We start from the raw sequence: 14,250 nt of genomic DNA on the forward strand, positions 1-14,250 counted from the left end.
ATATAGGTATAATAGTAGTTTCAAACTGTCTTCCAAATTACCTTTTCTATGTAAAGATTATAAATATGTGTATACTACTAAGTTAATATTAATGTATTGTAATTATATTTAATATGTAGATGTACTTGCAAATTAAAGTTTTTAACAAATAAATAATTATATTGGACATGATAATTATAATTTTAATAGTATAACCGATTTTAAACTGATATAAAGAGGAAATATATAGCTAGCTCTTCCATCTTAGGGACGTGAAAAGTTTTTTCGATAGTGTCATCTCAGGAGCATCGTTTTCTTTCATTTGTCATATATTTTAATATTTTATTTGATTAATTGACAATAATTTAACAGCTTAAATTTCTTCCCTTTATCGATTTCTAAAATTGAAATCATTGGTCAACTTTTCTTAATTTCTTTATAACTATAGTTATGCTGTCACAAATAACACGAATATTAATTTTAAATCTGAATGAGAAATTTTGAACAATCTTTTATACTATGTTTATCAAAAAAAAATAGAGTTTGATATCTACCACTAAGTGTCACTGTTTTTTAATATTCGTATTTTATTAAAGAATATATGGAACTATGTATTAGCAAATCTTATAAAAAATATATCGAGTTTATAGAAAAGTGAGATAAATAAAATGCTTTTGGTAATAAAATAACTCGACCTTCAATTTTTTTTCAAAAACGGGCTAGATAGGTTCTTATGTGTTGATTTTTAACAAATTTTTTTATAATTATAAATTATAATATTTAGGTTATCAAACAAGTTTTTATTAACACCTAACAAAAATGATAATTCTGTAAGTTGAAAATATTATCAAAAGAAGTTCTTATACTCATAAAATTATGTTTTTTTAATCCTTAAAGAATAAAGACTAATTCTGATGTTTATATCAAACACCCGAAAAAACTTTTCCCACAGTGTCAGGCCTTATTAGCCGATTAAATATAAAATTAATGCAAGATAACGCTCCTTCGCATAGCGCTTTATACACAGGAATTTTTGTCATCGAATTGCTCACAATTTATAAAATCTACTTAATGGCACCCCCTAGCATCCCTGATCTAAATTACTGGATTATCAACTTCAACTTCAAATTTAAGATTTTCGTTTATAAAAAGGCTACATTTTGGATCTTTAGAGGAACTTGAAAAGAAAATTGGAAAATTGTGGCCCTTAATTTCACAAAAAAAATTAAGCTTGCCATCGGTCCGTGGAAGAAGATATTGTAGGTTGTTAGACAAAAAAAAGGAGGACTGACCCAACATATCTTTATTAATAATATTTAAGTATTTTGATAATTCTATAATAGTATAAACAATGATTAAACAGTATTTTTTTTAAATTTCTATTTATTCATTAATAATTTTATAAAAAAACATGTTTCTAATAATTATTATATAACTTCATACATTTTATGTAAATGCCTCATAATCTTTTTTCATGAAATAAAATTTGTTAAAATATAGACATTTTTGGGTTTCTAATAATGTTCAATTTTTTGAAAGGCGATAGAAGAACTATGAATAAGCACATTTCTGCAAAAAAACATATTTTAAAAAATTTATCACCTAAGAGGTTTTGCAGTGTGACCTACGATTTCTTCAAAAAAATATTATTTTTAAAAAAACGAATAAAGCGTTTTAGAACTGTACAAATTTCAATATTTCTTTCTTCTACTTATAGCTATGGTCACGAAATATAAATGATTAATAGTTAGTTTACTTCCTAGATCAAGAGTTTACACTAGTCTTTGCAATTTGTAATGAGATCAGGATCGGGCCGCGGGTTTTATGATTAAAGAATTGAGTAGGTGTTACTAAAATCGGGCCGAGATTAAAAAAATAATTCATGTTTATCTTCTTTTATTAAAAATAAAATTTTGATGGAATTAGTAGAAGTCTACATGACCAAAAATTCGTTGGAGGCAAACCCCCCCCCCTTTATCTACCCCTAACCCATAAAATAAAGTTTCTACTTCGGCCGAGATATTCGTCCAACCAATATACTAAAAATATTTAAATAAGCCACTGTTTATAAAATCCCAAAAACATCCTAATTAAAACTATTTCAGGTATCATAATTTAGGCTAAAAATAGCACATAAATAATAGCTTGGTGATTCAACTTTTTGTTACTAGTCATTATCTAAAAATGACACAGGCGTGTATAAATTCAAATCTTACTAAAATATTATATGTGAATGAAGGATTTCGAATTTAATTACAAATGGCCCCTATTCCCCCCCCCCGCACTCTCGTCTTATGTAGAGTAGCCACTGATTAAAACAAAACAATTCGTTTTCATTATATTTAACTCTATAAAAGAATTATAATATATATTTTGATTAAAATTTTTGAACTATCCAAAAATTGGCAAAAAAATTAATTTGCATGGAGCTGAATACGTATGCAATTCTTAAAAATAAAAGTAGGATAAAATTACGATTCCAAAAAACACGACCGATAAATGATCACAAAAAAAGTATTCTCCAAAGAAACTCATTGTGTTTGCCAGTATCACTTAAAATTAAAACCAGAGGTCATCTCACTACTCCTAAAGTGGAATTAAAGAAATTAGTTCTTATAAAAATGGCTACTTAAAAATATTAAACTCTGAATGGGGAAAAATGTGAACTAGCTTATGTTTTAAAAAGAAGAACATACTCCAGAAACAAGAGGGAAAGGTAAAATAAGCTAGATTGATCGTGATTACAAATTAAATTATATTAATGACACAGAAAGACGACAAAATCGAATTAAAATTCCTTGAACGCCAGAAATCATTTATAGATATTAATAAAATTGACGAAAGGCTCTCAAACAATAGATTGAAGAAATTTATATAAAAAAGGGAAATAATATAATGATATCGATATCTAAAAGTTAAATAACAATAGAATAGTTCATGCGCGTAACCAATGGAGAGGTGAGCGGAATTTTACCCATCGCAAATTTTTTTTCTCCCCTACACACCTCCCACCCCCCTCTACCAAAAAATGTATGCAATATATCATTATAAGGAAGATTTGAAAGGATAATTAGTAAAAGTTAATAACTTTTTAAAATAACGACTAAAATTCAGATTTTTTTAAAAAAAAGGATTAAAAAGTGAAAACCCATATTTTTATAAAAATCTAATATAGCCCATAGCTTACAAAAGTGGACTAAAGATCTCCAATAAAATTCATATGGAAAAATTAATCTAATACCCCCCCCCCCCCCACTTAGCAAAATCCTGTATACTAATGGAATAGTTTCAGAAAATATCGAAGGGAATATATATAAAACTGTGTAGTACTATTACTATGAGAAAGAAGATTTAAAAAAATGTTAAATATAATCCAAGCCTTTGATTTAGCTATGTAGGACAATTTATTAAAAAAGGAAGACAGGCGTGCATCTAATAACGAATAAAAGTGGTTCAATAGCTACATCGATTATAATCTAATTACCGTGAGAAGATCTTTGAATATAAAAATAGAAATGAATTAACCGAGATAACAAGTTATCAACGTACTTTATAGCTATGTGATCATTAATTATGACTTTCATTAACTCAATCTTATTATTGATATCCCAAATATCATATCTCCATATTTTTGTTTAGATCCTTATCAATGCTAAATCATATTTATACATTTAAACCTATTTATTAACACTACCACATTCGCTAAATAAATTCATAAACAATAAAAATAACAGGACTTTATAAGGTCTCTGAAGTTTTGGAATGCTTTGAAACCTATGCCAAAATTTAATGTTTTAATTGCACCTATTTTTGTTTCATATTATAAGTTGTTAGTAAAATAATAGATGATAGCTAAGACTGACTAATGACTTTAAGAAGAATTCTGTAACAAATGATAATATTTAGTGCTTGTGTTTTATATCATACATATAATAACCGTTTATGATTTATAAGCAGAATAAGTAAGTTTTGATATCGGGCAAAAATTTAAAATAATTAAAAATATATTCTAAAACTTAAGCCAATATATTCGTCCTGATATCGATAAAATTAACCATTGAGTTATGTCATAATCTAAATAGAAAGAGTAAAATTGGCAAAATGACTTGAAATAATTTCGGAAACCTATACCAATATTTCGAGCTTAATTTATGCCTTCATATTATATTAGGATATCTACAGATACCGTTTATGGGTTATAATCTAAATAGCCAAAATTAAAAATTACAGCACTAATTCTCTTGTGTGTAGAAATATTTAGTGCCTAATTTATGTCTCCATATTTTTCAAACGAAAATTGAATCAACCAAAAGTGAACTATGAGAAAAATAAGAAGATTTTGATCTTTTTAATATCAAGATTCAAGAATAATGTGACACAAATTTTAAAACACCTGCCAATATTTAGTGCGTTAATATTAATAAAGCCTAATATAGGGGGAATCACCCATACTGAGTTATGAGTAAAATAAAATAATTTAGGCCTGGAAACCTAAGCTAATATTTTATTGGGGTAATTGGGTGGGGGTGGGACTAGAAATCTCCCCTTGCTTAATTTGCCGTTTTCATAAATAACATTTAAGGCTAATTTTAAAAAAAAATCCAAAACATTTCCCCCCTTCGCCCCAATAAATGAATACAATATATCATTAACCATATTTTTTTTAAAAAAAAATTGTGTATAAGTTAATCATATCTTAAAATAATGTCTATAATATAAATCTTGAGAAGAAAATAAAACAAAAAAATGTAATCCACCAAAGGTCTTCAATGAGGGAGGCGAAATAAAATTTTAAATTATCCCCCCCCCCCTCACAATATTTAGTGTCTTATTTTTATTAATACTAATATCAAAGGGTATCCCGATATTAAATTATGACCAAAATAGAAGCGTGAATGATGATTAGATAAATTCTGAAACCAATGCCTAAATTTAGTGCTTATTTTGCTTCATATTCCCTTTCAAAAAAAATAAATAATAATATTTTTTTAACATAAAAAAAAATTATGCCCTTCTATTATCATATTCAGATATTTTATATTAAAAGTTATTATTATTATTATATTTCCTTTTTAGCATTTAGAATATCATAATAATACATTTCTTAAGGATTCATTCAGATATTGTATTTTATGGTTTTTTTCTTTTTTAAAAAAATGCTTTCCGATTAGAAAATCAACTTTTGATTACTTTTATTTTATGCATTCATTTGTAATTCAAAAATAAAATTCGGGTATGTTAAAAAAGTCGAATATGGAGTTTAGCGATGAATACAAAATGTACGCAGATATCATTGACCTCCATACTGTTGAAACATGATCAAATTAAAATAGTATAATTTAACAGTTTTAGTGAACAAAGAGCTATATTGAATGTTCAATATTCCTTAGCATTTTGATAAAATAAATATCAACGGTTAATTTTAAATCTCAAGAAAAATATTGACAAATAAATAATGTAATAAGGGACGAATTACGACATCAACTTTCCTAGTTAAAGAACAAGAAAAAGACCTAATACAAATACCTTGCTAAAATATTTCTCATATTATTGAATTTATTAAATTTCAATTTTTTTATTTCAAAATCTATTCTTCATATATCAATATATTACAATATAATTTTTCTTCTTTTTTTATAAAATGTCTCAATTTTTATTAATTCAATCCACAAAAAGTCAAAAGTTAATAGTAAAAACAAACAAAGTCAATTTTTTATCACTTCTCGAAAAATAACAAAAATAAATAATATTTTTGATTGACATTTTATAATATATATGTATAAATATATATCATAATAGTACAAAACTACAACACGCCCACTCTTCATAGGCCACGTGTTCATTATCCCTAAATATAATTTCATATAATTTATAATATTCGCTTCATTTTCATAATCTCCAAATTCTCTTCATTTATTTGATATCATTCCTTCATAATCCTCATGTCTTACATTTGTGTCATAGCTCTTGGTCATCTATACTCCCATATTTCAATCATTTTCTTATCTTCCAACACATCCGGGTTATATGTAAACATATATGATAAATATATTTTCAAAATATTATAATCAAAATATATGAAACTTCTAAATATAACTTCTTTCCCAACATAATTACTCAATATTTTGGTCTCAAATGAAATTTGAATTTTCATTTACATTTGTATTATAAAAAAAACTACATATTATAATAAATTTGTGATCTACGCTATTATTTTGTTAAAATTTAATATAATTATGTAAATATAATATTGTACAATTTAATAATAATATGTAAATATAATTTTGTGACATATATATAATATTTTGTTAACATTTGTAAATACAATTCTGTGACATATATACAATATTCTGTTAACATTTGTAAAATAACTTCTGGTTTTGCCATAGCCTTTCAAACTTTTATCTCAAATCAAAATAATTCAGGTGCTTATCATGTTATTAATTCAGATGTTGGAATTGAAAGTATTCAATACACTAATTGACAATTACTAAATTATATTTATAGGTAATGGTGATCTCCCTTTAGAAGTAGCCAATGTGTTAATAGATTTACATCAAAATATTAGTGGTAAAAATATGTTTGGCTATTTTTTTTTATTAATTTTAAAAAAAAATTAAATACAGAATGTGACATATTATAGTAACCCTTGATGTATAATATAGCTAGGCTATTTTTTAATTATATTTAGGCATGATCTTGGAATAATTAAAAAAATATTACATCTTTTTTAAAGATAAATAATAAATCAATAATTATTTATTTGCTTTATTTATTTTTTTAAGTATCTGGTTCTGTCTGATCTTTTCATAAATATTAGAGCTCCATATTAATCATATTAATATATGATTTTTATATTTATTAAGATCCTCAATTTATAAATCTCAAAAAGGAAAACTGCTTCTCTTTTTCCAAAATTATTTATATCAATATGCTTATCAAAAAGATGATAGAATACACTATCATTGCAGAAAGGTTGGCTGCAAGGCTTCATGTAAATTTGATGGAATTTACACAACCTATGGTTTGCATGAACACCAAAATGAAATTGGTCAGTTTGAAAAACTGAAAACTCACAAGGTTCTAGAGGATATTGTTGCCGAAAATCCTCTAGAGACAAGGCACAATATTTATGAAAAGGCCTTGAATAAAAGATGCCTGGAAACGCCCTCCATCGAAATGTATCCAGAGGCAATGCCCTCATTTGTTTCAATTAAGAGTATAATTGACAGATTGTTACAAAAAAAATCGGCCCACTTTGACTCAGTCTGTGGATGAACTAGTATTATTACTAGAATACATCACCACAAATAAGGGGGAGATTTTTTTAATTAATAATGATAATAATATGCTTGTGTTTGGTACATGTGAAATGCTAAAACTTGTAGAAATATGTGATGGTGATAGCATGACAGCATCTTTTATGTCGTTCCTCGACTGTACTGTCAATTGTATAGTATCCATATAATGTATTAAGAAGTTATGATACCGATTATATATGCCCTCCTCCCCGAGAAAAATAGAGGGACATATATTGAATTATTTCAAATTATCTTGCAATTTTGCTCGATGAAAAATATCCGATTCAATCCTTGATTTGGACAAACTGATTACGAGGCCTCAGCTATATCGGCACTTAGGTTTGTTTTTCCCAATATGTCCATAAAAGGTTTATTTATAACATTGTATATTATAATTAAAAAAATTAAGGCTGTTTTTTTCACTAATCCCAGGCTCTTTAGCGTAAATGTCAGGCGCTGGGTTTAGTTAGCGGTTATTTGCATAATACTACCATTCATCAAGTTGTTAGACGAATGACCACTTTGCCATTTTGCAAAAAAGAACATATTTCTGAGGTACGGGCATCATGCCATGCTCTGTCTGCTGAATATCCTTTGCTCAAAAATTTTATGGAGTATATGGATTTTACATAGCTTGGAGTTAATGCCATATTCCCCCAAAATATATGGACCAGGTAATTAAAACATTTAAATATTAACTTTACTTATAATCAATTTAGGTATCAAGTTGACGGCCCTAGAACAAACAACCACCTGGAGGGGTATCATCATGCCCTCAAGAGAAAAACAAACGTGGCTCATCCAAATATTTATTGTCTGATAAATATTTTAAAAAGACACAAACATTCGAGTGAGCTTAAGGTCTTACAAATCAATAGTGGGTTGAACGTGAGGAGAAAAAATAAAAAATACGTTCAATTAAATATTAACATTGATAATCTAACTCGTATATACGAGCGTACAAATGAAATATATCCTTTTTTAGATAATGTTTCATATTTTATAAAACAACAATCATAACCAGGGTTGCCAGGTCAAAATTTTCAAATTGTGGGAGAAATTCGGTATTTTGTGGGAGAAATATGGAAATTGCTAAAAAAAAAATTTGCGGGGGCCGGGATTTAGAATTGACTTAGTTATCCGCTTATTATTTTTTATAAATAAAAAATCGAATCTATTTTCCAAAATAAAATAGGTAATTATTTTTCAAAATAAAATAGCCAACTATTTTTCAAAATAAAATAGCCAACTATTTAAAATAAAATAGCCAACTATTTTTCAAAAATAAAATAGCCAACTATTTTTCAAAATAAAATATCCAACTTTATTTTTCAAAATAGGTAATTATAGTACGACACAAAATTTCTTAAATACTATCTTTATTATTAAAATAACATATTGATTTATTAAAATATATTAATTTTGTTTAAAAATAAAAACCAACGATCTTTTTTAAATACAAAAGAATGTAAACAAGATAAAATTTTATAAAAAAATTGTAATTTTACAATGTAACAAAATATATTTTATGCTAATGTATAAATAAGATTTTATAAAAAAACAAACAATTTTAAATTTACAATGTAAAAAATAATTATAATCAGTGCGGGGAAGTTGTTCTACAGTATTTAGTTAATACAATGGGGGAAGGGAATATGATATTTTGAGGCATCAAAAATCTTCAAAGCATAAATCAGTACAGGGCAGTCTATCAACATCTATTGCAAAACAAAAATATTCTTCAAAAATAAGAAATAATACAGATGAAACTACAGTTGCGGAAATGGTAAATACATATCATGCAGTACAACATTCAGAGAACTACTTAACATCACAATGTTGGTAAAATCTTTCCCCATAATATTTAACGACTAATATAAATGAAAAGTATACTTTGTAGAACACAAATGAGCAAGGCTATCATCAATGTTTTAGGATATAAATCCAGAAGGTCAATTATATCATATTCCCCCCCCCCCATTGTAGTAACTAAATACTGCAGAACATATTCTACATTTAGCATGGCTATCCGTAAGCCTCATCAAAACATATTTTTGCTCCCATAACTTGTTATATTCACATATATATTTTCATCTTTTATTCACTTTCTCGGATTCTATAGTATATAAAATATAAAAAGATAATCAATTTTGTTAGGATATTTAAAGAAAAATTAATTATCAAAGTGATATTTTATTAAAAAAATGATTTATATGAACTAAAAACATATCCTAATTTTTATATGCTGATGGTACGCATATTTTTAAAATGATAATATTTGGTAGATGTCGTTTGTTATAACTGAGCTATTGTTGAATAATATATCAATTATATTTATAATCTTTTGCTTGACATATACTTTATGGAATAGTATATAAGTAAGTAGTGAAAATATTATTTAATCAATATTATTCATCCACTAATAAAAGAATTAGAGATTAGAATAATATCCACTTCTAAAAGTTCTATTCTTCTAACGCAAAAATTTTGAAAATGTCGAGTGGAGCACTGCAATTCTAGATAACGATATAAAATATATTAAGTAATTTAAAATATATTTATAATAATTATACATACTGTTCTAACTTCTATTCTTTCTAACACAAAAATTTTGAAAATGTCGAGTGGAGAATTTTATAAAAAATATATTTTAGAGCGGAAAAATAAAATAAAAGAAGTAGTCATATTTTTCGAATAAATATTTAAAATTTATTTTAAAAATAATCAAATACTGTCTCTCAAAATTATTATTTATATATTAGAAACATTAAAATGCTAAAAAAAAATTGTGGGAGAAATTAAAAAATTGTGGGAGTGAGATGTATGTGGGTAAACTAAAAAATTGTGGGAGACTCCCAGTGATGGGGGGAGACATGGCAACCCTGATCATAAGCCGTATTTATTTATATTTCTTTTATATATTTAGATTTTTATTATTATCTTGCTATATATGGTATACTTTATTTACATTTTTATAATTATTTTGTATAATAATGTAACTTTAATATAAAAATTTATAAATAATTTTTTTTCGCGCATATTGTATACATATTTCAGTAATAAAAATACTTATTTAGTAGATGCTTTGACCTAAAATTGTTGCTTATAGAGGGAAATGACATATAATAATTAGTGTTGTTGAACGAAGTTCGTTTTTTTGAAAAAAGGTGATGAACGGCGTTCCTTTTTTTTGACGAACTTTGAACGTGAACGCGTTCCTTTTCTTTGATGAACGCGTTCAATTTTACGTTCGTTCAATTTTAAAAACACTTTTTATTTTTATTTATTTGAAAAATTAATATTAATCCGCATTTTTTAACAAAAAAGTCTTATATTTTTATTTATTTAAAAAATTAATATTTAATCCAATTTTTTAACAAAAAAGTCTTATATTTTTTGATCAGCTGTTTTTACTTTTTCCTCTTTCATATTGCAATTAACGTACCATAACGTGCTACTGCTAGAGAAGATAAGATTAAAGTTTATTAATTTGAATATTTTATATTTTAATTTAATAGATTAGAATTTGCATGGATATAAATATTTCATCATCAGATTCTGAAAATCAAAATTCAATATTAGATGAATTAGAATTACCATGGCCCAAATATCAAAAATATTTCACTGTTTTAAAATCAAAAGGTAATTCAACAGTTACCAAATGTAAAATGTGTCCAAAAAGTATTATATCAGTGTCAACATCTTCAAGCTGCAATTTAAAAAGACATCTGATTGTAACATTAATTATTTTATATTATATAATATGTATAACTATATAGCCAGTTAATAATTTATTTTAATTGTTCTAAGTAAAAATAATTACATAATATAATATATATATAGTTAATTATAATAAGGCATTTTAATATTAGTATTAGTCCATTCTTAGCATAGATATGAAAGGGAAACTAGTATTTTTATGGGAGCTAATTTTGTTTATCAATGTATTTAAAATAGGGGAAAATAAGATATATACTGTGATATGTAAAATTTTAAAAAACAAATATTAAAAGAATATATCTTTTGTCAAGAAAAAGATTCTTTTCAGACTAGTTAAAAATGTCAAAAAGTACTGAGTACAAGATACAAAAGGATCTTGTATCTTAGATACAAGTATTTGTGGTACTGCCAAACACTGATTTTAGAATTATTTTATAAGTCATAACTTTGCTATTACCAATTTAATAAAATAATATTATCTGTAGCATAATTTATCAAAAATTCCTTAATTTTTACAGAGTTCTCATGATAGTATGATGCAAGAAATTAATGATCATTTAACAAATTATAGTGATACAATTAAAAAAAAAGTAAAGGCTGAGAAATTTAAACAACAGACACTCTTACATTATAAAAAAATGCATCAAATGTGATTCAATCACAAATTGATGATGCAATAATTAACTTCATTATAGAAGAACTAGAGCCTTTTAATATTGTTGAAAAACCTGCTTTTGTAAAAATGATAACCACATTACAACCAAATAAAAAGGTTATGTCACGCCCGACCCTTGTGTCAAAAATATCAAAAGATTATAATATCATGATAGATAAAATGATAACTTGTTTAGGCAATAAAACAATTCTTTGCATCACAGCAGATTCATGGTCATCATACTCGGTATTTTGTACATTAAACTTTGAATATATCAATTTGTTTATATTATTAGTCCGTTTTTAGGCATGACTGTACACTGGTTAGATGCTGTCACTTTAGAAAGAAAACCGGCATGCTTAGCTTGCCAAAGGCTAACTAGCAAACACACATGATTATTTAGCTGAAACAATTTCAAACCTTCTAAAGAAATTTAAAATACATAATAAGGTAACATTATGTGTCACTGATAATGCAAGAAACTTTTTAAAGGCCTTTAGGTATATATAAATAGTCTATATTTTAATTTTTATATTTAAAAAAAATTATAGATTATTTGAGAAAATATCTGAAGATGAGGAAGATAAAATTGAATCATTATCATTAAATGAGGTGTTTGAAAATCAAAATAGGGAGGAAAACTTTATCTCCTCAAACATCACTCTTGTGCTTGCCACAATCTTAATTTAGTGGCAAGTGTTGATGCTGAAAAAGCATTAGAAGATGTATCTTTTAAAAGAATATTAAATAGTGCATTTGATAAATGCAAAAGTTTATGGAACAAACAAAATCAGTCAACATTTGCTGCAGACTTAAAGAGTAATTTGTCAAGATTACTTATTAGGCCTGTTATTACCCGACGGAATTCTTATTATAATTCTTTGAAATTAATAGATTCCTTAGTAAAAGAAAATTCTAGTTTGTTTGACAAAATCTGTGATATGGGAGGATTAGCTAGACTCTCAAACAATGATAAAAAATTTTTGGAAGAGTACTGTATTGTAAGTCCTAATAAAATTTTTTAGAATAAATATTATAATGAATTTTTTTAAATATTAAAATAGATCATGGAGCCTATTGCAACATCTCTCACTATCTTAGAAAGTGAGGAAAAGATGCATTTGGGATGTTTGACCCCGACAATAACAATAGTTATTATAAAATTAAACAAACTCAGTGGTCTAAAATATGGGCAACCATTGATAGATGCTGTATTAAATGGGATTAATAAAAGGTATTAAACCTATCACTATCAAATTAATTACATATATTTTATTTTTTTAAAGATTTCAACATATATATGAAGATCAATATCTTCTTTCAGCAATTATACATCCGATATTCAAGCTTCAATGGCCTTGGATAAAGCTTCCACAAAATGAACCTTTAAAGAATAAACTTATAGCTCTTTGGAAAAAAGGCATTGAAACCCCAAGAATTGATAATGAAAGAACTGTCAATTCCGAGATATCTTTTTTTTTGACGAGGAAGAAGAGGGCAGATTGGAGGATAATAACAGAGCTCAATTTTTTGAAACAATGGATAAAACATTAAATGTTTTTAATAAATTCCCCCTTTTAAAAGAATTGTTTATCAAGTATAACACCGCAATCACTTCATCTGCCCCTGTTGAGCGAGTTTTTAGTATAGCTAACGCTGTATTAACTGCCAAGCGTTCATGCCTATCAGATGAAAATTTTGAAAAACAATTATTATTAAAAATTAATAAGAAAATTTTTTTATAAATTTATTTTTTTATCGCTCTATTATATTGTATTTATAATTATATTATCAAAATAAAACTATTATTTTTTATCATGGCTAATATATTGTGTTGAAAAATATAAGGCAATTTATTTAAATTAAATTTAAAAAAAAAATTATCATAAAATTTTGAACGCATGAACGCGTTCCTTTTTTTGAATTTGAACGTGAACGCGTTCGATTTTTGTCAATGAACGTTGAACGCGTTCGATTTTTTTAAAAATGTTTACAGCACTAATAATAATACATAAACTGATGATTCATTCATTAAACCTTACTTTAAAATGTATAGTCGTAACATTGTAAATATATTTTTAACTGCTTGTAAAAATTTTGATAAAATACGAATCCTTTGGGTGAAAATTATTTTTTATAAAAAGAAAGACCAAAGCATTTAAAAGAGTTTTTTATTCTGCCAAAATATTGTAAAAATTATAAAATTCTAGTGACTCACAGGATTGTTTAACACACATGTTCAAGTGGTGTCTTATGATTCTTTTCCGATTTGGGTTGATTTAAAAAAAATATTTTTTTGTGAGTGTTTATTTAGTCTTCATTTTTCTAATAAATTATATCAGCGTCGAGAGAAAAAACCCTAACTCCACCCGAAAAAGATTTTTTACTGCCTATCCCCAGGAAGCATACACTCTAATTCTGAAATAAAAATAATATATATTTATACTATTTTTAAAAAATTACTATTATTTTTACTACCTTAAAAAATTACATGAGTGAAGCAAATTTAATATTATCTATTTTTAAAAATAAATAACGAGAAAATCATGGGAATGTAATTTTACATATAAATAATAAATGTTGGGGAAGTAAATA

At 25.9% G+C, this 14,250-nt stretch overlaps 1 protein-coding gene and 1 long non-coding RNA gene across 2 annotated transcripts; both read left to right on the forward strand.

Annotated features, from left to right (window-relative positions):
• The first annotated feature begins 6,348 nt into the window (after nucleotides 1–6,348).
• Nucleotides 6,349–9,512, forward strand: LOC135923715 (uncharacterized). The gene is made up of 5 exons (XR_010571263.1): nucleotides 6,349–6,443; nucleotides 6,487–6,549; nucleotides 6,846–7,648; nucleotides 7,690–7,954; nucleotides 8,000–9,512. It is a non-coding gene; the product is annotated as an uncharacterized LOC135923715 (long non-coding RNA).
• Nucleotides 9,513–11,411: 1,899 nt separating this feature from the next.
• Nucleotides 11,412–13,413, forward strand: LOC135924763 (uncharacterized). The gene is made up of 5 exons (XM_065459870.1): nucleotides 11,412–11,901; nucleotides 11,951–12,155; nucleotides 12,207–12,656; nucleotides 12,720–12,889; nucleotides 12,942–13,413. The coding sequence occupies exons 3-5, from the start codon at nucleotides 12,597–12,599 to the stop codon at nucleotides 13,207–13,209; spliced, it is 498 nt and encodes a 165-aa protein (XP_065315942.1). The 5' UTR covers nucleotides 11,412–11,901; nucleotides 11,951–12,155; nucleotides 12,207–12,596; the 3' UTR covers nucleotides 13,210–13,413.
• Nucleotides 13,414–14,250: the final 837 nt, after the last annotated feature.

Source organism: Gordionus sp. m RMFG-2023, chromosome 2 (assembly GCF_954871325.1).
Source record: "Gordionus sp. m RMFG-2023 chromosome 2, tfGorSpeb1-WG-v2, whole genome shotgun sequence".
Taxonomy (NCBI): Eukaryota; Metazoa; Nematomorpha; class Gordioida; order Chordodea; family Parachordodidae; genus Gordionus; species Gordionus sp. m RMFG-2023.